This window comes from Prionailurus bengalensis, chromosome A2, assembly GCF_016509475.1.
Source record: "Prionailurus bengalensis isolate Pbe53 chromosome A2, Fcat_Pben_1.1_paternal_pri, whole genome shotgun sequence".
In the NCBI taxonomy this organism is placed as follows: domain Eukaryota; kingdom Metazoa; phylum Chordata; class Mammalia; order Carnivora; family Felidae; genus Prionailurus; species Prionailurus bengalensis.
The window spans coordinates 90,763,347-90,789,675 of record NC_057348.1 but is presented as its reverse complement, the minus strand read 5'-3'; the positions used below and the strand labels follow the sequence as shown (position 1 = coordinate 90,789,675).

Below are 26,329 nucleotides of genomic sequence, written 5' to 3'. Positions count from 1 at the left end.
ATTCTATCTTTTATGGCCAGAATCTCTTTTGGGGAAGCATGCATTTAACTGATTCTTCCTTTCCTCTTCCTTCTCACTATTGAGTCCTAATTGTATTAAAATTATTTTACATTTGTGCTACTTTCATTATGCAGCAGATATTAAACCCAAGCCACTTTCATAAAGCAACAAAATGTTTCCTCAGTGGTGTCCTCACAGGAACTTTTGGCAATCAAGATTTGTCTTGGTTAAAAAAATCTTGAGATGAAGTGTTTTCTATTCTTGGAAAGCAGAGCAACAAATACATATTTCTTTTTTTTATGTTTATTTTTTGAGAGAGAGAGTGTGAGTGGGCGAGGGGCAGAGAGGGAATCACAGAATCTGAAATAGGCTCCAGGCTCTGAGCTGTCAGCACAGAGCCCAATGCGGGGCTTGAACTCATGAACTGTGAGATCATGACCTGAGCCAAAGTCGGATGCTTAACTGACTGAGCCACCCAGGCGCCCCAATACATATTTCTGTTACTGTACTGTTAAAGACTTTTACAGTTTCCCAAAATGTCCCATTCCTCTCATCAATCCTCATGTGAGAAAAGAAGACAGAATGAGTCCAATATGAAGAAGTAGGTCAGAATTCAATAGAAGAGCCAAATGCTCATTTCTTTTTTTTTTTTTTAGTTTATTTATTTAATTTAAGCGGGGAGGGGCAGAGAAAGGGAGAGAGAGAGAGAATCCTAAGCAGACTCCATGCTGTCAGTGCAGGGCCCATTGTGAGGCTCAGTCCCACGAACTTGGAGATCATGACCTAAACTGAAATCAAGAATCTGAGGCTTAACTGACTTAGCCACCCAGGCAGCCCTCAAATGCCCATTTCTAATTAGTCTATTGTAATAGTTTACATTGGACCAGGTTGATATAGTAGTACTAGTCTGAAAAATGTCTGGATTTTGGATATATTTGGGAAGTAGAGCAAACCATTCATGAAACTGTGCTGATTGTTCCTATTCTTTACATTTTCTTTCTTTTTTTCTTTCTTTTTTAGTTTCGCTATTCAAATTGGCTTGATAGGTTATATATGTTGGTGGGGACAATGGCCGCCATCATCCATGGAGCTGCACTCCCTCTCATGATGCTGGTTTTTGGAGACATGACGGATAGCTTTGCAAATGCAGGAATTTCACGAAACCTAACTAATCTAAACATAACTGGTGAAAGTGAGTATTGTTTGTGGTACCGATTTTATTGGAAGCTTGAAGAAAAATCAGTCACTTAAAAATGATGTTTGTGGAGCCCTTACTAAACGCACTAATGTGTTTAGTTCTGTGGAAGATTGAAGGGCCTGAGCTATAGTACATATTAGTAATGAGTTTGAGAAGATAATATTCACAAGCATTAGAATCCACTTGGGAAGAGCTGGCAGAGATACATAAAAAAAAAAAAAAAGGCCGAGCTCTGTAAAGTCAGAAAGATGCCAGGAAGTTTCTGGAAGAGGTATAGGAACTACTTAATCTGGACCTTGAATGATAAGTAGAAATCAGTTATGAGATTCTCTGACATACTGGATATGGGTATAAGAAACAGGAGTCCAGGATGATTCTAAAATTTTTAGCTTGAGAAACATGATGAACTGGATGCAGTTATCATTGAGATACAGAGGGTAGAGAGAGAGAGTAGTGTTTTGAGCAGTAAATACCAGAAACTTAATTTTGGGTATTGTCACAGGTTGGGCTCTTTGGAAACATGCTAAAATGGAGAAATGTGGCCAAGATAAGTTGTGTGTGTGTGTGTGTGTGTGTGTGTGTGTGTGTGTCTGTCTGTTTTAAGATGGAAGAAATAATAGCTTGTTTGTATGCTAATGGAAATGATCTGAAAGAGAGGAGAAAGTGATGCTTGAGAGAGAGGGAAGAGATTTATTGGAGTGATATCCTTGAGAAAGGAGGGAATCTAATGCCCAAAAGGAAATGCTTGCTTTAGGTAGGAGCACAGATGAATTTATCCACAGTAACAGGTGGGAATAGAGAACATTTGAATGACAGTACCCAAAGCTGAGTTGATGAGGAGGTGAGAATTTGTGGAAGGTTTCTTGTGATTATTTCACTTTTCTCAGTGAAATAGGAAGCAAGACATTTGGCTGATAAAGAAAAGAGGTCTAAAACAGACCTCCAGGAGAGTGGGAAAGTGAAGGGACTATTGAAATTATTTGGGAATCACACACATTCTTGCACTCATACTTGATTGAGGAGGGACTGGTTGACAGCTCTGAGATTCCAAGCCACCTTTAGTTAAGCCTTGATTGATTTAAACTAAACTTCCCAAAGACTTACAACCTCGTGGGTGCTCAAATGGTAGAAATGTTGAAAATACCTGTTTGAGAATACACTTGAGACTATAGTGGTACCGCTTTTTCAACTTTAAGTCTCTGACGAATGTTATAAATCCTTTCCCCAGAAATATGCATGTAAATATTCATACAAATTTGGGGTATTTATGGATTTTTTGAACCTGTCCAGGAGTCCTGGGAGCCCCTTCTTGGTAATTCTGAAGAACACACTGTTTACCCTGAGGCAGGCTTACTTCAATTCTGTGAATGCAGGTAATGAGTTGGGCCAGAAAATTTTATAGTATGTTTGAGCTATGTAAAATTCTTATGTATTATGTATTATTATGTAAATGGCATTCAGAAGGACCTGCCAGAAGATATACCACCTTTGAATTGACGCCTTTCTATTTTACCATTTACCCAATGGAAGTTCTCAGTGCTCTCTAACTTTATTGATTCCTGTGCATGCTGTATTAGGCAGTAGTCTTTGGAGTTCGTTCTCTTACCACCATACAGTGGGAGAATCAATTCTTATAGTACTCTTGTAGCCCAGCAGACCTTATGTGTACATCTGTACCCATTCTGATCCTACTCACTTTTTTATGAAGTCCAGACATACACGTTGATCTAACGATGTGAGTGGGAGGTATCATACCAATCATGCTGTGCACCTGCATGCACTACATAAAGGGACAGCTGCTGATATCATGTATATTAATAATGAAATATTGAGCTATTAAAATGACTGTTGAAGCTTGGCCCAGTCTGGGAAGAGCAGATCCTTAAATGGCTGCCTGAGCTAACAGAGCTGAACTCTGACAGGTCACAGCAAACTCAACTACTATAATGTCCAGTGGTCTTTTTTAAAAAACTGCATTAATGTTTTGATACACTGTATCTCCATCACCCAGATATTAATTACCTCTTTATGAAAAAAACAATTGATTTATTTAAGTGCAAGTACTTAATCCTTACTATGTCTTGGCTTTACCTGGACCTCCTGTAGACTGGTTAAGAGGGACAGTAATGTGACTTAAGTTACTGCATCTCGTGCATGAGTTCCCCGGTGGTGGTCCAGCTGTGGAGCCTAGCTCCCTCATAGGCCCATGTGTCTGCATGCTGATCAGAGTCTCCCAGGCTGGAGAATGCCTGCATTACCACACCTCATGGGCTGGTAACTGGGACTTCATCTTCATAGATGCCTGCATCACATGGTTTCCAGTTGGGGTTGTAGTTCACATTGCATTCCTTGCTCATCCTTCCCATTTAGCTCACTCTTCTAGTCTTGGGAAAACTTTGAAGTATGCTTCTGTCAGGCTTTTAAGAGGTACAATATTCATTGGTTAGAGAGCAGGCTTTCTGGAGTTGGACTGCCTGGCTGTAAAACTCCGCACCTATAACCTTTTTTAGTTTTGAACTTTGGGAGATTTCTTCATACTTTAATTTCCTCATCTATAAAAAAGTTTACTAACAGTAGAACCTACTTCATGGAGTGGTTGTGAGAATTTAATGGATTCATCACTTAAGTCTCAAAGAATAGGGCCTAGTAATAAAAAAGTTCTCAACAAATATTAATTACTGTTATAACATCATCAGTAAACTAGTAATCCATGTTGCTCACAAATGAACCCACATAATTTGCATGCTGATGTGGTTCTTTATGTTATTCCATCTTTTTTTTTAATTTTTAAAGATGTATTTATTTATTTGAGAGAGAGACAGAGTTCTAGAAGGGGACGGGCAGAGAGAGAGGGAGATACAGAATCCGAAGCAGGCTCCAGGCTCTGAGCTGTCAGCACAGAGCCTGACGTGGGACTCGGACTCATGAACTATGAGATCATGACCCGAGCTGAAGTCAGACGCTCAACTGACTGAGCCACCCAGGTGCCCCTATGTCATTTCATCTTTATGGAACTCTGTGATACTTGCTTATTTTTTATCATTGTTTAAAGCTTGGGACATACCCAGAGTTACTCAGCACCTGTTACAGATGTGGATAATTGTCCCTATCAGCAGCATTTCTTTGGTAACTGTGGACCACTAGCCATGCCTTTCCAGAAAAGCAGGGGTCCTCAAAGTATGGCCTGTTGGACAAATCTGGATTGTTGCCTCTTTGTATTGCTTATGAACTAAATCGTTGGAAAAAAAAATCAAAAGAATAATGTTTTTTTGGCACATGATAGTTATATGATATTGAAATTGCAGTATCTGTAAGTAAAGTTTGAGTAGAATACAGCCATGCCCATTCATTTGCATTCTTCTGTGGCTGCTTTCACACCACACTGGTACAGTAGAATAGGTATGGCAGAGACTATATCATACCCAAAGCCTAAAACATTTACTTTCTCATTCCAGTAAGAGGTTGCCAGTCTCTGAGGTGGGGAATTAAGTAGGGGGTTATCATCTTCAGTCAGTCAGTAAATTTGCATTAAAGTGTTGCTTGTGCCAGTCATAGTACACATCCTAAGTATTCATTCCCAACCCCCAAGAGACTTAGTATAGTGATAAGAATGGACAAGCAAACCAACAAATGTAGTTGGATATGATTAGTGCTGTGATACAGAGATGTACAAAATGCTTGGGAAAAGACAGGAAGGACACTCGACTCCACATATAGGAATCATGGGAGGCTTCCAAGAGGAGGTGATAACGAGGTTTGGCATAGTACCTCTCTCATGCACAAAATAAACATGTCCTGTATAACAAGTAAAATTATTTTAAAATAAATATTAGGTAAAAAATAAGTTAATAACCTTCTCTCATCAGTATCCATTACTGCCACTCCCTGCTATATATCCTTCCATGTCATCTCAAAGGCAGCATGCAATCTCTACTTTAATTTTTAGCCTGGGACCCTCCGTTCCCTGTCACTAACCTGCTCGTCTGTAGATTCAGATTTCCAGATATCAGATCATCTAGGGGGGACAGATTTAAGGTTTTGATGCTGGTCCTAGAGATGTGGGCAAATGAGCTCTCTGATGTTTCTGGAGGGAGAGTCAATCTATGGAACTCCTAGAACCCCTGACACTCTCTGACCTTTCTTCTTTTTGCCTTTCCCCCTGTAGAACCTCACTACCTCTCCATGGGGGTAGACGTAAGTAACAGAGCCTGCTTGTTGGATAAGAAGTATTTCTTGCCTAGAGGAGACTTAGATTTGCTGTTTTACACTAAACATTGGATTTAACTAGATAGCTCTAAAAACTTTGAGTGAGCAGATCCTTCTCTGCTGCTACAATAGACTCATTGTAGGGGTCTTCTCCTGATGCCTTGTCCTGATTATCAGACACTGGCCTTTGTCCTGTTCTTTTTGTTGTGTACCTGATTTCTTGACACCCTACTCCCATCCGTCTTAATCTTATAGTTAGAATTTTCCTTTGTCTGAAAATCTCTGATGATTTGGGCCTAGGGAACTCTCTGGTCCTGCCATACTACTGTGGTGAACAAAGCTTAAGCACTGCTGAATTTCTGTAGTATTCTATGAGTTCTCATTTTCCTCATGAGTTTGATGATTCTCTGGAAGTGAGACCAGATAAAGACAATTACGATTTTAGATATGCTGTGTCTAAGGTAACTGGTTGGGTGCAAGTGTAAATGACGTCCAGGCATTTGAAGAAATAAAAGTAAATTTGGCATACAGAAAAGGACAGAGAGTTGGCAGTATTTGAGTGGAAGGAATGTTAAACCTTCTGGAATAGGACACAGGGAAGAGTAGAAGGAGTGGGAACCTTAAGCCTTGAGAAAAGACTGAATTATTTACAATAACTAAAGCTAATGTTTATTAAGCATTTGAGATGTGCTTGGCACTGTGCTTAGTACATTACATGCATTGACTCCTTTATTCCTTTCATGCACATAAGATTGATACGGTTATTATCTACACTTGACATATTAGGAAACTGTCAAGTTTCCAGAGGGTTACGTACATTTAAATTGCCTCTGGTCATTCAGATGGTAATGAGGATTTGAACCTATGCAGACTGGTCCCGAGCCCATGCACTGAAGGAAACAGAGGGACACCCAGAAAGGAAGAAACTGAAGATAACATTCTGATCCAGAAATTAAGGGACATGGAGGGTATTTGTCATGTCCTATGGTGGTTATCACCCAGAGATACTCTTTTTTTTTTTTTTTTTTTTTAATTTTTGGGACAGAGAGAGACAGAGCATGAATGGGGGAGGGGCAGAGAGAGAGGGAGACACAGAATGGGAAACAGGCTCCAGGCTCCTAGCCATCAGCCCAGAGCCCGACGCGGGGCTCGAACTCACGGAAACGCGAGATCGTGACCTGGCTGAAGTCGGACGCTCAACCGACTGCGCCACCCAGGCGCCCCCAGAGATACTCTTTAAATAAACTCTTGACTGTTTATTGTCTCTAATGTTTCCATTTATGGTATATCCACATTGCTGGCTTTTTCCTTCTTCCATAACTGTATTATGGTCGGTTCTGTTTAGTCTCCTACCAGATTGTGGACTGAGGAATGGAGAAAACGTGAGCCACTCAAATTCTAGTACAAGTTCATCATTCAGACACAAAGGGGGCAAAGTGGAAAGAGCTTATTTTCATATTTTTCATTATACTTAACATTTCTGTTCCCCTGCTCTGAAACTCATGAGGATCAGGAAAGCTATTTGTAAAATTGTCTTCAAAATAATATCTCTATTTTGCTGCTTAAACTATGATTGTATAAATCATGTACAGGTTTTGAATGTGTGTTTTAAGACTTTGATGTACACAAAGAAAATATTGCCATGTGTCCCCCCAAGGCCAGCATTATGTGTATGTTCCAAACTAGAATGTTAGATAATATATAAATTTTAAGTATTTCATACAATTTTTCATAAAGGATTTGTTTTCTTTCATTTGCTCAAGGCTTTCCTCTGCCCCTAACCATTTCATTGGAACAATTTTTAGAGATAAATGTCTGGAAAATTGAGTATGAAATTTTGACAATATATTCGAAGTGTGCTGTTTAGTGTGGCAGTTTTTAAAGTTTGAGTTAAAACTAAAATATGGGTAGTTTTGCTAGAGTAATAGTGTAACAGCCAGATTTTGGGGGGGGGGGCGGTTAGTATCAGAGAATGCTTTTTCCAGTCAAAAAGTTAAATTAGCTACAATGTTGTCTCCACAATATATTATAAAGACAGCCTAAAAAAGACACACAGATACTCTGTGACCTATTTTAGATACTTAAGAAATGGGATAAACCTAATGAAAGACTGAATCATAGAATTTTGTAGGCAAAAAGAGCCTAGAAATTGGCCCAAACCCATAATTTGATAGCTGTAGAAAGGAAGGCCAGGGAAGCTGAAGTGATGTGGTCACAATGGAGTTCCTTGCTATTTGGCAGAGCCTTTTAGTCTGGTGTTTTGTCCACTGTACTAGCAGCTTTCAAACTCATCTAAAATTGTGGCAAACAATTTTTCCCTTGGTCTTTTCTCTCCCTAAGATGCCACCCTGTAGATTTGCTTACAGGTATGTCAGGCAGGTCAGCCATGAGGTACAGCTCTGCAGGTCAGGGGTGTGAAGACAGCACATGGGAGGATAATGTGGCTCCTGGAGTCATCCGTCACCCGAAGTAAGCCCAACCTCTCTGAATGTCAGGCCCTACCCTGGGCAAATGCCTGAGGGATTAATCACCAAGGCCAAAGGTCCACATTCTCTGGCATGTGGTTGATGGGACTTCCGGTGCCAGAAGAGTATAAAAATTGGCCTCATAGTGTTCTTGAGCTAGGATGCACCTTGTGGATCATTTAACTATGCAGTTTACTAGCTCTTTAATCAGACACCAACCCCGAACCCACCACATGAATAATATCTCTCATGGAACTTCACCAAGTAAAACAGCTCACAGAGAGGCTTCCTTGGTTGACAGTGTCAGAAGGGAGTCCAGAGCCAGGATCTCCTGATTGTCTCGGTCTGCTACCACCTGGCAGCAATGCCGAGGTCACTCCACATATAGCCTACCACGTATAACCCTGGCCACAGACTATCCTGGAGATAGCCTCATCGCTTGCCTACACGACTCTAACATCCTAACCCCACTCTTGCCCACCTGCATCCAGTTCTCCACACACTGTCACAGTGAGCTTTACAAACACAAGTCAGGTCACATCTCTCCCAGTGGTTTTCCATTGCATGGAATAAATGCAGATTCCTTACATTGGCCAATATGGCCCATATGACCGGGCCCCTCCTGCCCATCATTCTCATTGCTTATTGCCTACTCAGCACATCCCGCCTGCAGCATCCTTCTCTGTTCTGTGAGCACTCCCATCTCTTTCCTGGCTTGGGGCATTGCGAACCTGCCCATCTCTCTCTAATGGCTTTGTATCATTCAGTTCTCCCTAAGAAAACTTACTTTTGTCCCCATCCCACCTGAAAGTCACTATGGTATATTGCTGCTTGATGCAATAAGATTTATTACTCAAAAATGATCTTGTTAATTTATTAGTTTACTTGTTTATTACAGCTTCTCAAAGGGGAATAGAGGAATAAGGGGAAAAAGAGGAAGTTCCTGGGAAAAGCTATCACAGATATTTCAACAGTGAGTGCCCTGTCACTTGAAGTTCAGGACCTGAAAGTAAAAACATTTCCTGCTTGCACAGAAATCCAACAAGATTAGAAAAAAGTCACTCCCTCATTTTAAGTTGTGTCCCGGGTGTCTGGAATAGTGCCTAGCACAAAGACTCTGTGGAAGATGGTCAGAAAATCACCCTTATGATACAATCTCATTTCACCAGTTAGGAAGCCACAGATGTACTTATGTCTCATTCTTTTTATTCATACTGTTTTTAAGTGTGCGGTAGGTAAAATTATTAAATGTACTTACATATTTGGGTCAGATAAAAATGCAATGTAATGTGATCCCTAAGTGGTATGGAGTCCTTAGTCATGGTGGTAGGCACTGTTGAGTTGAGGTTTCTCTGAAGTCTTGCTTAGGTGGTAAGGTACTGGTTTACTGTATCTCTTTTTGATCTTACAATATATTAGGCACTCATATACTAAGTAGAACGATTGAATTGAATATTTTGAGCAGTGGTCCGCGTGTGTGGCGACTCTGAAACTACTTGTAAACCTTTCGGCTGGGTTATAGCAGATGGAGCAGGCTGTGCACTGAAGATACAAAGATTGCTAAGTCAGTCCAGTTCTGCAGGGACTCACACGAATGGGAGTGGAAAGAGGAGATACAGATTATCATACCTCTAGCATTGATTTAATAAGTTTAATCTGGTGTTATGTGCTCTGTGACATGTGTCATGTATTTTGTGATGTGTCATGTGTTCTTGACAAGATGAATCACTCTACTAGGGGTAAGCCATTTGGGAGGAGATCATATTTGGGCTCATTCATGGAGGAGGAATCTTTTCTAAAGGAAAAAAATGTGATAAAAGGTGTGCCAGGTAAAGGGAGGAGAAAGAATAAATCTTGGAGGAAGAAAGCTGTCATCACTTCTCTACTGAGTATCTTCTCAGTATGTAGAAAATATTCTTTAGTCTAAAAGGGTGGGGCTCAGTCTCATGACATTTAAGCAGAATACTTTGTCATGCTCTGTATCCTCTCTAATCCCCAAGGGCAAAGGCTTCCAGAGCACAAAAGCCAAGAAGAAACCTAGGTACTATTTTCTTTTATGCTGCAGCAGACATCCCTCCAGACAGTGACTGCACAGTGTCCTAGTACTGAAATGGGAAAGGTGTGGTGGTAAAGAAAATGTTTGGAATTTCATTGGTTGTCATTTCAAAAATGTTATCCTGTCAGGTAGATATGGTAACAAGATTGCAAAGACACTAATATGACATGTTAGGGATCTTGGACTTTATCCTTGATGTAGCGAATGTCATTGAAGGCTATTGATGGAAGCAGTATGATTATATTTTTGTTTGCAAAAGTAAAATCTTATGGCAATGCAAAGACCTGACTGAGTAGATAAACCAGTTAGGAGCTCTTAATAGTGTAGAAGTAAGGGTTGATGGGACCCTCAACCAGAGCATTGACTCTGAGGATGGAGAGAATTTGAATAACTCCAGCCCAGATATGGAAGTCTCTAAAGTTGTGGAAGTGGCTAAGGTCACCTAGGAGAGACCTTGAAGTTCTGGGAAACAACAGCGTGTAGTGGGAGGGAGAACATGAGGAGTGAATGAGGCCAAGGAGAAGGATCACAGTGGTAGAGGAACCAGGAGAATGAGGTTCTGGAAGCCAGAGGAAGAGAAAAAAGTGGTCAAGAGTCTAAACAAATGTTTTATTAAAACAAAAACTGTACTTAAATGTTTGGCTTTCCTGTATTCATTATTTGGCTGATACTGTTAATGCATGTGTGTGTCTGTGTGTGTGTATTTGTATATTATATGTATCTATACATCCACACATATATCTATGTATATGTTATATAGAGAGTTTCTGGCTTTTCCCCTCTGGAAAAAATATAAATGTTTAGATACTATTTAAGTATTCTTCTTTATAACTATTGGTTTGGGCAGTAACCCCTGAGACCCATACAAGTGAAAATTACTAGACCATATGACCTCTAAGATCATTTCAGCTTGAAAGTTTTGATTTTGTGAAGGCATGCCTAAGGATGAGAATTTTTTGAGAAGCTCATAGAGACAGGAAAAATCTCCGGGCCAGAGAACTTTCAAATGATAAGAATTGATTGGAGGAAAATAAAAATTAGTTGGAGGGAGTCTAAAGTATATAGCATTTTTATTTCATTGGTCAGTAGAGATTGTCTCTCTCAGATGAGTTGAATGCTCCATTATGCTGATGGGTACACTTTGACACTACTGAAGCACAAGTAAAAGACACTTGTTGTTGCTAAGGTTGATTTCTGATGACTGAATCTATATGTATCTATATATATCTGTATATCTCTCTCTCTATATATATATCTATGTATATATAGATACATATATATCACATGTGTAGTGTTGTGCACAAACATAAAGGGGTCAATTTTGACCTTGAACATAATTTTTTACTTTATGGACTGTATAAAATGGTTGTGGCCCTAGAAGCCACCATTGCCAAAGAACATTTTTTGAAATTCTTTTGATTCCTTACCTTTAGAATTGAGAAAACTGGTAGTAGCAATGAAAACAGTAGAAAACAGACCTGTAGTTACATTTGAAAATTTATTTTGATTTGGTAGTAGTACACACTGGCGACAATAAATATCGTTTAGAAGCATTTCCTGGCTAGATAAATAAGATTGAAAATCCCTAATGAGAGATCTTCTAAGACACATGTGGAGAAAAATCTTTACGCAGCTACTTAATATTTTATCCTTGAAAATATAGAGCAGAAGCAATCTCATAACTGACTTAAAAGATCAACGTGGACACATTATTGCATTGCCATAATCAGTAGGAAACAATCAAGGTTCTCTGCTACATCTCTGCATCTTCTTATTACTTCCTTACTTTCTGTATTACCCCTAAATATAGTTTTCCCAGGGTTTCTGTGCTTTCTCACTCCTTTTTGCTTACCTGCCACCCTGTTGTCACAGTTAAGGAGTTGGCTTGTTTCCTTCCAAATTCAGCTGTGGCCTCTAGCCATGACTCCTACATCTTCAGACCTGAACTCTTTCCAGAACTGGAGTGCTATAGTCTAAATACCTATTAGACATCTTCAGTTGAATGTTGCAGGTACCACAGAATAAACATTTTCGAAACCGAACCAGTAGTCTTCTCACATCTGACCAGATCTGCTCTTTTGGCTAACTTATTTCTCACCATGATACTACCACTCTCCAGATGCTTGGACTTGAGGCCTTGGTTGTTCAAGCAGTTGCTAGAACCTGTAACTTCTTGTTCTCTGAATCTTGTGGGTACTTTCCTTCTTTACTGTTCTCATTTAGACCCTCTATGCTTACATAATTGCAGTAGCTCGTGTTGCTCGGTCTCTCTCTAGTTCAGTTAATCTTCTACATTGCTAGCAGCTAAGTCATCCTAGACCATACCTCTAATCATGTCCTCTGCTGCTCAAGCCACTGAGTGACTACTAGTTTTATACACTCTGCCTGCAGGGTCCAGATGATCGTTCCAGCCACATATCCACCGTCTCCCATCCACACAGCACACCTACACCCCAGCCAAACTGGTTGACTCCTTCCTCAAACATTCCATGGTCATTTGTCCACATTTCTCCTGTTGCAAAAACTTTCCTCCCCTTTCCCATGCCTGTCAAAATCAAACTCTTCTCAACTAGCCCCTCAAATAACATAGCTTTTGAAAAGACTGTAAGATTTGAAGTGTGCTTCCCCATTGATCCAGCAGTCCTGATTATGATCATTTATCCTATAAAAATATATATCATACATTCATGTATAATATATGTGTACAGATATGTTTAGTGCAACATTGCTTGTAATAGTAAAATATTGGAAACAACTGAAATAGATGCAGCTTGGAAAAAATGGAGACATAAATACACACAAACTGACATAGAAGATTGGCCACTGAATGTGGGCTGTGATTTGTGTACTTATGTGTGAGTAGACATGCATACAGAAAAAAAAAAACTCTGAAAAAGTACATACTGAAATTTTGAACAGTAGGGGTGTGTGTGTGTGTGTGTGTGTGTGTGTGTGTGGTGGTAAAATTTTAATGTACCTTATCTAAAAATGTCAACATTTGCTAATACTGCTCAGTAGTGTTAAAATGAATTTGCTTAGTAAAATGTGAGAGTTGTTTTTTTTTTAAGTCATGCTTATTACATTATTTTTTATATTTTATGTTTTTTTAAATAAAAATAGAAGCTGGAGAAATGCAGCATTAGATTGTAAGCACTAAGTGCTTTAGTATCAAGTGTGTATGTGCTGATACTTATTTATCAGGACAGAGGCCTTAGAAAAGAGTTTTCTCTCTGTCACCTTAGAGTGATATTTCATAAAATATTTTAATTCATGGACACCAATAATCCAGCTGACAGATTACTTCTTAATAAATAAGAGTTTCTTCTTGCAAGTCAGCTTCACTGAATTAAGTGTGTGTGTGGTTGCAACGGCCAACAGTGAAGGATTTGAATGGATACCATCATACTTACAATTCAAACATCAGTTTGACCAATTTTTGTGTAAACTGTTAAGTAGCACAAGTTTGATTCATTTTTATATGCTTATTTTTAATGGAGAACAAAGAGACATAATGGTATATGTTTGTTTTGTGGCGATCTAGGTATTGTCAACGATTCATATTTCATCAACCGTCTGGAGGAGGAAATGACCACGTAATTAGACATTTTCCTTACTATGCTTTTCTGTATCCAATTATAGCAGTGTTTTCCTAAGCTTTTTTGTAACCAATTATAGCAGTGTTTAAAATTTTGAATTATTAGAATAAAGAGTCAAACTGGAGAACAATACCACTGTTAGTTTTCTAGGAGGATATAGTGTAAAATTTTTTATTTTATTTTCTTAAAAAAATTTTTTTAATGTTTTATTTATTTTTGAGACAGAGAGAGACAGAGCATGAACGGGGGAGGGTCAGAGAGAGGGAGACACAGAATCTGAAGCAGGCTCCAGGCTCTGAGCTGTCAGCACAGAGCCCGACGCGGGGCTCGAACTCACAGACCATGAGATCATGACCTGAGCCGAGGTCGGACGCTTAACCAACTGAGCCACCCAGGCGCCCCATAAAATTTTTTATTTTTTAAGAAAAGAATTTTCTGCATGAGGTGAACTAAAATTAAGGTTAAGCCTAGATTAGATTTATGTATGCCTTGTAAATATAGAATATCATACACAATGAGATTAGAGGATTTCAAAGTGTTTTTTTTAATGTGCTTAAATTAAGAATCACAAATTTCAATGGCTTTGTAATAGTTTGCTTCCTGTACTTTTCTAGTCATGATATGATGATGAGACCAGTCAACACAATTTTTTTTCTTTAACACAGCACCAAATTCTAAATAATGAAATAAAACATCCCAGTGTAGATATAGTCCCTCTGACCTTTATTCATCTCAGGGTGCTTTTGTTAATGATTTATATATCTTGAAGTTTGGTCCTCAGAACAGCTTATGAAAGATGTCCAAAGGTATGAGTTTGTTAATCGGAAGATAACGAACATATTGTTTTATTGTTTTACTATCATCCTGTAAATCATCTGTTAGATTTGAAGAAAATAGAGAATCTTGATCATATGTTGAAAGATAAGAAGGAAGCCCTTCAAATATTCCTAGGAAAAAGCATTTTTTTTATACTGAGGAAAATGAAACAGTGTCTTATAATCATCTTACAAATGTTTAAATATAAGTATATTTTGTTTGAATTAACATGGACTGATTGTTTAGAATACGTTAAGTCCTTTTCAAGCATCGTACTTGTTAAATGGAATTTCTTTTTTTTTTTTAATTTTTTTAATGTTTATTTATTTTTGAGAGAGAGAGAGAGAGACAGAGCACGAGCAGGGGAGGGGCTTAGAGAGAGAGGGAAACACAGAATCAGAAGCAGGCTCCAGCCTGTCAGCACAGAGCCTGAAGCGGGGCTCAAACCCACAAATTGTGAGATCATGACCTGAGCCGAAGTCGGACGCTTTACCGACTGAGCAACCCAGGCGCCCCAAAATGTGGTTTCTTTTTGGCTGTTTCTTGCTATATCATTAACACTTGGATAATAATTGCTAAATTATTTATTAACTAAAATTTAGTATTGTAATTATATCTTCCCACATAAGTACGTTGTAATCCCAAGGTATAGGTTGGGGAAGATGTTTTTACCACGATTCCTGCTGGGCTGAACACACAGAGTTGTAAACAGTAACATCCATGACTACCTGGTTATTTCATGGCTATTTTTGTAACTTCTTCAAGGTTCATACCAGCCTTTTTATTTGAAGACAGCAAGTAGTGCACTTTAAAAAATGGGAATATTGGAACTCCTATTTCATGTAGAATGTCTGTCTTTAACCTAAAAAGAATTTGCGTAGTAAAGTGTGAGAGTTGTTTGCCTTTTTAAAATATAAAGTCTCAGAGCAAAAAGACATAAACTCACTATTTCTAGATAATCAAGAGTCTGATTTTAGAAAATGGTCATTTTTTTTTTATTGTTAGAGTTTGAACGGGAAGAAGTGATATTTGATTCATTAAGCATTTTAGGATAACTCACAAAGCCTAGTTGGGCAGACAGTATAAAAATACTTTTTATTTGGCATTTACGTTCTGCCAAATTAGTTGGCCCAAGGTCAGGAGATAATTTCCATGTCTTGGTTCCACTTTCTGGCAGGTTCTGTCACTTGTTTCTATTCTCCAAGGTGCAGAAACCACCTCAAAGTGCTCATCAAGGATCCTGAGGCAATAGAAGTAGACAGGAGTGCAGTGGTAGGTCTTACTTGATGCTGGGATGCCTCAAGGCACCACACAAGTCTTTCACAGTAACTGGCATATACTCTGAAGCTTATTGTGTTCCAGGCACCGACCCAAGTGCATATCATGCACTGTGGCATTATTATTCTTACCTGCACTTCACCAATTAGAAAAGGTTTAGAAAGGTTAGGCACCTTGCCCAGGATTACACAGCAGATAAGTGAAAAGCTGGGATTTGAGCCAAAGCAGAAACCACACTCCTAACCAACCCACCATGTTGGTTGGCATAGACATAGTTGGATGCCGACCATCAAATCTGTTTGTTACAACCCCTCCTTATTTGTTAAGGATGGAAAGATAGCCAGATGACTGAAAACATAAGTATTATTAGTCTGTTTGGGAAAGCTGTGGTGACCAGAAAACTGTACGTGTAGTGTTCTTGTTGCTTTGCAGGTATGCCTATTATTACAGTGGGATCGGTGCTGGTGTGCTGGTTGCTGCTTACATCCAAGTTTCATTCTGGTGCCTGGCAGCTGGAAGGCAAATACTCAAAATCAGAAAACAATTTTTTCATGCTATAATGCGACAGGAGGTAGGCTGGTTTGATGTGCATGATGTTGGAGAGCTTAACACCCGGCTCACGGAGTAAGTACCAGGTTTTGTGTCTAACGCAGACACGGTTCTTGTTCTTATTACATGAAAAGGGATGCCATCAGATCTGCTCAGAGATATTAGTGCATAACTCAGGAGTCATTAGAAGGCTAAATTCCTTCTGAGCAGCAACCATGTCTTATGTATTCTTTTGTTCCCACCACCCAGGCAGGGCATGAGGGGATTTGCATGACTAGCAATGAGGGAGACCTGCCAGACTCACAAAGTCCTCTGAGAGTGGTTCAGTAGCGCAACAACATGGAACTTTCTGAGGATGTTTCCAAGCAAAATTGTAGATGTAAACTAATTACCCTGCACTTAAAACAACACAACTAACTGGATTCAGGAGAAAAGTTCTGTGCTCACAATTCTAACATTTATTTCTAACACTGTCTGTTCTTTTAGTGATGTCTCCAAAATTAATGAAGGAATTGGTGACAAAATTGGAATGTTCTTTCAGTCAATGGCAACATTTTTCATCGGTTTTATAGTGGGATTTACACGTGGTTGGAAGCTAACCCTTGTGATTTTGGCCATCAGCCCTGTTCTTGGACTGTCAGCTGCTATCTGGGCAAAGGTGGGTAAAGCATGTAAATCCAGATTTTAAATTGTCCCCACTTCCCTCCCCCCGTGGTGGAAGGCTGTTTTTGTCACATGATGACCCTGCCCCTGTACTTACTTGGTTTTAGATCATCTATTCAAAATCAGTGGGAATAAGTGGGTGTAACCTCAGTAAGTCCTACCCTTGCCAGGACTGCATGCTGTCCTGGGCCATGTGATTATTTGGGCAAGGTATGAGCTAGAAGGAAGTAGGTCTCACATCTCATCCCCTGATTTCATATAAAAGGCATACTCAACTCTCAAAGAGCTGTGTTCTATATTCACAAGCAGAAATTCAACTGGAGATTCAAGTTCAGTGACAACATATGCCCCATTCAGCTAACGTTATTGATTTTAAAGTCTTTTAGATCTTATTTAATTTGTAAATTGATTTAATAGTTGTGTCAGTGTTATACATGATTCTCTAGTGTTTAACATATTTAAATCCATTGGTATGAAAATTATTTTTCAAAACTACTTTTGGGTCCCCTATGCATATACATCCTAAGCCTGAAGTTCTCTCTTCCAATCACAAAGCAAAGTAGTGCCAGTTGCCCTGCCCACCTCTGCACACAGATGATCTTGTGAAATGTATTTTCCCTTGCAAGGCTGGGTGTAGTGTTCACTTTAAACTGATTTGATATAAGAGTGGGTAGTGGTAGATATTGGTCCAGTTTCTAATTTGTGTCGGATTCAACACAACTTCGCAAAAGCATTACAAATTCATTTGGCAAAAGGATATAAAGTATTGGGGACCAGCCACAGTCAAGCTTAACACAAAAGAAACCAGATGGTAAGTATTAAGAAATTTTAGAAATTTTACCCCGTAGAATGGATATTGTTTTGATATTGCAAACAATAACTACCATTTACTCAGCTATATCAGGAAAATACATATTATCCTTCTGACGTTTAGGTCTTAGCACAGGAAAAAATTGAGTTTCTGAGGAGTCTGTTAATATGTCGCTGAGACTAACAGTGTCGTTGGTATTTAAACTGCATTTCTCTGTTAGTCTGCTGAAATACTTGGCCTGTGTGGTAATTGATTTTTCTGTTTACCTAGAATATTAGTCAGGTGGCAAACTGTTCATATCAGTATTTGTTGAAAATCTGTCTAAAATGTACTGGTGTCTGTTCTAGTTATGTTAGGAAAACAGACAGCAAGTTAATATTTTAATAATTATGCTTTGCTTCTGATACTATTTATTTAATAAATGGAGCCATTGGCTTATTGCCGGAGACCTAAGTTTTAATCCTCACTCTGTCATAAAGTTTTGGTAAGATTTGAAATGAATTTTTTAAATTCTTTGATTATCAGCCATATTAAAGAAGTAATGTGGCCCCATCTGGGAAGCTTCTTTGTCCCTGTGAGCCTGAGGCTCTTCTCTCCAATTGGGTCAAGAAGGAGGAACAGGATGAGACCCAGTCACAACAAGCTTCTTGGTCTAGGAAGCCTCTTTAGACCAGTACTCTGGCAACTGACATCTTCCGACCAGAGACACTAGCACAGCTAGAGGGCGCAGGTAGGGGAAACCACCACACGCTGCCTCTAGCAAGAGATACCTGGTGGTCTGACCTTTTAGAAACCACTTCCACTTCCTCAGGTAGCAGACACAGAGGCCAATAGAAGTACTGGCAGCTCCAGATCAACCATGCTGACCAAACTAATACACAAAGTCTCTGAATATGAAACTGCCCCTGGAACCACAGCTCACAAAGTAGGCCAGACAATGTAACTGCTTGCTAAAAAGATTTAAATAGGACCCATTCTCCTAGCATACTAGACAAAATGTCCAGGATACAGTAAAAGGTCACTTGTCATACCAGTAATCAAGAAAATCACCACTTGAATGAGTAAAAAACCATTAATTAACTGATACCAACACTGAGATAAATCAGATGTTAGAATTATTTGACATGGATTTTGAAGCAGCTGCCCTAAAAATTTCAAATTCTCTTGAAACAAAAGAAAAAAATAGCTAATACCAGCAATGAAGTAGAAGTTACAAAAACAAATGAAATGAGAGAACTGAAAGATACAACAGCAGAAATAGAAGTCACAGCGGATGCGCTCAGTCTCATTAAGTGGAGATGACTGAATAGAATCAGTGTATCTGGAGATAGAATAATAGAATTTACCGGGTGCCCGGGTGGCTCAGTCGGTTAAGTGACCGACTTTGGTTCAGGTCATGATCTAGCAATTTGTGAGTTCAAGCCCTGCATCAGGCTCTGTGCTGACAGCTCGGAGCCTGGAGCCTGCTTAAGATTCTGTGTCTCCCTCTCTCTCTGCCCCTCCCCAGCTTGTGCTCTGTCTCTCTCTGTCTCAAAAATGAATAATTGTAAAAAAAAATTTTTTTTAAAAAGCAGGAGAATGAGAACTAGAGGCAACAAATAGTAAACAGGTAAAATGGTGGACTTAACTGCTATCATTAATTATCTTAAAGATAAATAGTTTAAATATACCCATCATAAGAGGAATTAACAGTGGATTAAAAAAACACATGAACCAACTACATGCTGTTTCAAAGAAACTTAATTCAAATTCAACAACATAGGTAGAGTAACAGGATGAGAAAAGATACACCATGCAAACATTAACTTAAAAATGGCTATATTAATATCTGGAAATTTAGACTTCAGAACAAAGAAAGTTATTATAAAAAGAATAATACATAATGATAAAAGTTGCAATCCACCAGGAAGACATCTTGATCCTAAATGTGTGTGCACCCAATAACAGCCTTCAAATATATGAAGTGAAAGGTCGGAGAATTGAAGGGAGAAATAGAAAAATTAATTCAACAGTTACAGTTGAACACTTCAACACCCCCTTCTTAGTACTGATAAAACTACTAGACAAAAAATAAGCTAGAATATAGAAGATCTAATCAATACAGTGAACCAATAGAATCTAATTGAGATTTATAAAACACTATGCAACAACAGCATAATCCACTTTAAACATTCACCAATATAGATCATATCCTGGGCCATAAAACAAACCTCAACAAATTTAAAAGAATTGAAGCCATAAAGTGTGTTTTCCCTGACTACAGCAGTGTCATACTAGAAACAAATAAAAGAATGACAATGAGAAAATCTCTAAGCATGTGGGAGTCAATAGACTTTTAAATAATCCTTGGATCATGAAGTTTCAAATGAAAAGCATATATAACTAAAGGAAAACAAAAACACTGTCAACATTTTGGGATACAGCTAAAGATGTGCTGAGGGAAATTTATAGCATTAATTATCTACATTAGAAATGAGGAATGGTCTGAGGCACCTAGGTGGCTCAGTCAATTAAGCATCCTGACTTTGACTCAGGTCATGATTTGGCTCATGTCATGATCTCACGGTTTGTGAGTTCAAGCCCCGTGTCGGGCTCTCTGCTAACAGCTCAGAGCCTGGAGCCTGCTTCGGATTCTGTGTCTCCCTCTCTCTCTGCCCCTCTCCCACTCACCTATGTCTCTCTCTCTCTGTCTCAAAAATAAACATGAAAAATAATTACAAATTAAAAAAATGAGGAAAGGTCTCAAACCAATAATATAAGTTTCTACCTCAAGAAACTAGAAAAAGAAGAGCAAAATAAAATCAAAGCAAACAGAAGTAAATAAAAAGGTAACAGCAGAAATTAGTGAAATTGAAAATAGGAAAATAATAGAGAAAATCAGTGAAACAGAAAGCTGGTTTTTCAAAAAAGTCAATAAAATTAGCAAGACTAGCAAAAATACACACCAAATCAAAATAGCAAGAATGAATTAAAGGGTATCACTATAAATCCTGCAGGCCTTAAAAAGATAATAAGGGAATACTGCAAAAAATTTTACACTCCTAAATTTAAAAAGTTTGAGATAAACTGCTTAATAACAGCAAACTGCCAAACGCAACTAAGGTGAGATAGACAATTTGAATGGCCCTATAATCACTAATATTTTGTGACTTCACAGCTCTTAGAAAGAAATCCCCAGGCCCAAATGATTTTCATGAAAAATTCTACCAAACATTTAAAGAAGAATTAACACGGATTTATATAATCTCTTCCAGGAAAAAGAATACTTTCTCTTCTTTACCACAGATTAAGGACCATTTTCCAACTCATTTTATGAGGCTAGTATTTTTTGATATCCAAACTAGACAGCAAAGACAATATAAAAAAGAATGTACACCAATATCTTTCACAGACTGAGAGTTAAAGTTCCTCAGTAGCATACAGGTGACCCTTGAACAACACTGGCTTTGAACTGTGTATGTTCACTTCTCGGACTTTCTTTTAAAGTTCACTTATTTATTTTGAGAGAGAGAGAGAGCAAGCATGGGCGTGTGAGTGAGGGAGAGGCAGAGAGAGAGAGGGAGAGAGGGAGAACCCCAAGCAGGCCTGCACAATCAGTGCAGAGCCCAGTGTGGGGCTCAATCTCAAGAACCATGAGGTCGAGATATGAGCTGAAATCAAGAGTAGGACACTCAACCGACTGAGCCACCCAGGCATCCCAGTTTTATATAGATTATGTACTATTTCCATATTATTGATTGAGCCCTATTCCCTGGATTGAAGTAAACCAGTGAAAAACTTGGAAGCATTTCTTTTTTAAGTTTATTTATTTATTTTGAGAGAGTGAGTGAGAAAGCATGATCAGTGGAAAGACAGAGGCTGAGTCCCAAGCAGGCACCCACGATTTTCTTAACGTTTTCTTTTCTCCAGCTTACTGTATTGTAAGAATATGTGTATAATATATATGTGTTAATTGACTATGTTACCTGTAAAGCCTCTAGTTAACAGTAGGCTATTAGTAGTTAAGTTTTTGGAGAGTCAAAAGTTATACAGAGGGGGTGCCTGGCTGGCTTAGTCAGTAGAGCATACAGCTTTTGATCTCGGGGTTGTGAATTTGAGCTCCATGTTGGGTATAGAGATTACTTAAAAGTAAAGTCTTAAAAAAAAAAAGTCATACATAGACTTTTGCCTGTGTAAGGTGTTGGCATCCCTTTCATATTGTTGAAGGGTCAACTGTATTAGCAAACCAAACTCAGCAATGTATAAAAAGAATACTATACCGGGGCGCCTGGGTGGCTCAGTCAGTTAAACGTCCAACTTCGGCTCAGGTCATGATCTCGCGGTCCGTGGGTTCGAGCCCCGTGTCGGGCTCTGTGCTGACAGCTCAGAGCCTGGAGCCTGTTTCAGATTCTGTGTCTCCCTCTTTCTCTGACCCTCCCCTGTTCATGCTCTCTCTCTGTCTCAAAAATAAATAAATGTTTAAAAAAAAAAAAAAAGAATACTATACCATGACCAAGTGGGATTTGTTTCAGCTAGGTAAGACTAGCTCAACATTTGAAAATCAATCAGTATAATTCACTGTATCGACAAGGTAAAGAAGAAAAACTGTGTGATAATATCAACTGACAGAGAATAAACATTTGACAATATCCAACACCCATTGGTGATTTAAAAACCCAAAACCCCAAAACTAAAAAAACCTCTCAGCAAGTCAAGAATGGTGGGATATTACCCCAACTTGATAAAAATCATCTGCAGAAACCCTACAGCTAATGTCATGTTTAATAGTGAAAGTCTGAATGCTTTCTCCCTAAGACGGGGAATAAGGAAGGTAAGGAGGTCTTCTCTCCCTACTCTTTTCAACAAAGTATAGAGCTTCTAGTCATTATAAGAAGGCAAGAAAAAGAAAGGCATATAGATCAGAAAAGAACAAATAAAATTATATCTATTTATAAGTAGCATACTTTTTTATGTAGAAAATCTTAAGGATCACTTCTCAGCCTTTTGGCTAGGATCAAGTGAAAATCTTAAGGAATCTACAGTCTTCTAGAACTAATAATTGAATTTAGAAAGGTTCCAAGTTACCAGATCAATTACATTTCCACACAGTAACAATAAACATGCACAACCCAAAATGTAAATAGTAAGTTAAAATTAATACCATTTGTGATCACTACAAATAAGGTAATACTTAGGTATACACTTCATAAAACATACATAGGATCTGTATGGTGACAATTATTAAATGGTCATGAAAGAAATCAAGGCTGAGTAATTGAAGAGACATGGTATGTTCATGGATTAGAAGACCCAACATAGTAAAGATATCATTTCTTTCCAAACTGATGTGTATGTAGATATAAGGCACTTCCTATAAATATATAAATATTACAGTAGGATTTTCTTGTGGACATAGACGAGACAGCTATTCTAAAATTTATATGGAAAGACACAGGCCCTAGAAGAGCTAAAACAATTTTGATAAAGAATAAAGTGAGAAGAACAGGTCCGTCTGCTATCAAAGTTTACTCTACTGCTGTGGTATACTGGCTGAAGGATAGACTCATAAATCAATGTAAACAATAGAGAACCCAGAAATAGACTTATGCAAATATGCCCAGCTTATTTTTGATGAAGATACAAAGCAATTCAGTGAAGGAAGAATGAACTTTTCAACAAATAGTGCTGGAGCAATTGGATATCCACAGGTGCAGGGGTGAGGGGGGGACCCTTGAATTAAACCTCACACCATATAAAAATTAACAAAAATGGATCATAGACTTATATGTAAGATGTAAACCTATAAAACTTTGAGAAGAAAACACAGAAGAAAATCTTTAGGATCTGTGCCTAGGCAAGGAGTTCTTACATTTGACACTAAAAGCTCAATCCTTGGAAAGAAAAAATTATAAATTAGGCTTCATCGAAACTAAAAATTTTTGCTCTCTGAAAGCCATGTGAAGAGGATGAAAAGATGGGCTACAAACTGGGGAATAATTATATGCAAACTTATCCAGACAAAGGACTTAGTATCCTAAAACTAAAAACTCAGTAAAAAACAAAACAATTAGAATGGACAAAAGACATGAACAAACAGTTTGTCAAAAAGGATATACAGATAGCAAGTAAGCACATGAAAAGTTGTTCAGTATTATTAGCCATCAGGAAAGAACTAAATTAAACTACAATGAGATATCACTACACATCTATCAGAATTGCTAAAACAAAATTAAAAAATAAACCAAATGCTGGTGAGATGCAGAGAAACGGAATAACTCGTAGATTGTTGGTGGGAATGTAAAATGGTAGGGCACTCTGGAAAACAGTTTTGCAGTTTCTGGAAAACTAAACATGCAATTACCCATACAATTCAGCAATTGTACTCTTGGGCATTTATCTGAGAATAAAGAAAATTTTGTTCACTCAGAACCTGTATTCAAATGTTTTAGCAGCTTTATTTGTAATGGTTCAAAACTGAAACAACCACAGATATCCTTCAACGTGTGAATGATTAAACTGTGGAATATTTATACCATGGAATACTACCTAGGAAAGAACTAGTAATATACACAACAACCCAGATGAATTTCCAGATAAGTTATGCTGTGTGAAAAAAGCCAATCCAAAAAGGTCACATCACATTATGAATTAGCTTATATAAGTATTCTTTAAATAATAAAATTCATGACATAAAACATATTATGCTTTTCAGGGTTAAGGGATAGGGAGGAGAGGAGAGGAAAAGCAAGGGGCAAGGAAAGAGGTGGCTGTGGCTATGAAGAGTAGCACCAAAGGATCCCCGTGGCGGAATTGTTATGTTTCATGATTGGTCACATGAAGGTACAGAGATGATAATGTTGCTTAGAACTAATCACATGCACGTGAGTGCATGTAAAATAACATTGACAGATAAATGTTAAATGTTAAATTCCTGATTGGGATATTGTACTGTAGTTTTCAAGATGTTTTTCTTGGGGAACACTAGATGAAGAGTATGTTGAAAAATAAATTTTAACTGAGTGAATTTGAAGATCTGATTGGGTTTATTCATTGAAGCATGAATCAGGCAGCATCTCATCTACAAATAGAAAGGATCTCCAAAGAGCTGTATAAATGAAAGGTTTTATCCGCAGAAGAGGACAGAAAGAGAAAGTTTTCTAACAAAAGATTGTGTCAGTCAAGATCACCGTCCTTTGGGGGAAGGGCATGCAGATGACTTCATTAGTACTGATCAAGTCATTTCAGAATGACTGGTTAAATGTCACATTTCTGGGAAAGGCTGAAACTGCAATTAGGTTAGATACTAAGTCTTGGTTTGCTGGCTTGAGGCTTAGCACAGGTGACTCCATTTTAGATCTTTTGTCTCTGTTGTTTCTTACAACTGTACGTAAGTCTACAGTTATCTTGAAATAGAAAAGTTAAAAAAACATAAAGCATATATAAATTATATCAATACAAAACAAAAGCCTAAACTGAGAAATGGATAAATGGGAGAAAGATAAAGATCAAAATATCTGGTCAGAAATATTGCTTCTGAATGTATTAGTTTGAATAATACAAAATTGCCTATATTACACATCTTAACTTACTAAAATGGCAATTTCATGTCTCAAACTAAAAAAATTAAGTTTTGTTAAGAAATTGGCCATCTGTGGAAGAAAGGATGAGTAAGTGATACTTTATGTGGTTATTTGTAATGGAAGTATCACCATTCCATAATTTTATATTAGAGGGATAGTAAAAGTTCATTTTTCATATTCCTGAGAATAGTTTGGAGATTTTTTTTTTCTTTGAAAAGACATGATCTCTTCAAAACAAAGAGAAACTAACAAACACTTAAGATTCTACCATAATCTTGCCTAAGCATATATATATTTGTGGAAGGTCTTAGAAGAGAAAAAGATCCAGGTTTATTGAAGTAATTGATATGGTACTTGATATATCAACAGTGAATTAAAATAACATATTTTGAAACTCCAAATTCAAAAATATTTCTGCTAATCTTTCTGTATTTGGCTGCATCGTGATCACTGTGGGATGAGGTTTCAAGGGCAACAGAGAAAAATAGCTGAAGCGTATTGCCTATGCCTCTTACATTATGCAGAGCTGTTTGTTCAGGGATGGCAATGACCACACTAACTCAGACACAGACTATGAATGATTTTGGCAAGTGTGGCGGAGAAACCCTAGGAAGGACGGGAGGGGCAGAAGAGTTTTCCCTTCTTCCCTTTGAGGTTCTCTGGCTGGTCCAATAATTAAATTGGTGTAAGACAGATGAACACTAGAATAACAAGAGTTTAATAACATGTATACTTCCTGTATACATGGGAGGGACCAAGGAAAACTGAATAACTGCCCAAAATGGTTGAAGCCATCACCTTAAATACCATCTTCAGCTAAAGACAAAAGGTGTTTGGGGTTGGGGTGTCAGTTATAGGAGCCTATTAGGAAAGGCACAATAAGCAAGGGTAAGGTTGTTATGCAGATTTAAGTATTTGGTTGTCTTCTCTTTTAATACAAGTTTCTAGAGATTTAAAGTCTCGCCCTTGTCTTGGCACATCAGGGAGATACTCTTCCAAATGGATATTTCCATGTGTGCCTGGGTGACTCAGTCGGTTGAGCATCCAACTCTTGATTTTGGTTCAGATCATGGTCATGGATTGAGCCCCTTGTCAGGTTCCATGCTGACCATGGCCCCTGCTTAAGATTCTC

The 26,329-nt window shown here is 38.2% G+C and overlaps 1 protein-coding gene across 4 annotated transcripts in view; it reads left to right on the top strand.

Annotated features, from left to right (window-relative positions):
* The window catches only part of ABCB1 (ATP binding cassette subfamily B member 1), a 234,397-nt gene that overhangs the window by 138,758 nt on the left and 69,310 nt on the right, over positions 1-26,329 (top strand). For 3 of the 4 annotated variants that reach the window (XM_043588756.1, XM_043588755.1, XM_043588757.1), the window contains exons 4-7: positions 1,021-1,192; positions 13,467-13,518; positions 16,048-16,239; positions 16,651-16,822. In XM_043588756.1, coding sequence (XP_043444691.1) covers positions 1,021-1,192; positions 13,467-13,518; positions 16,048-16,239; positions 16,651-16,822 — 588 coding nt within the window. Of the gene's footprint in view, positions 1-1,020; positions 1,193-2,488; positions 2,572-13,466; positions 13,519-16,047; positions 16,240-16,650; positions 16,823-26,329 lie in introns of those variants that run through there. The other variant, XM_043588758.1, reaches the window with a different exon arrangement.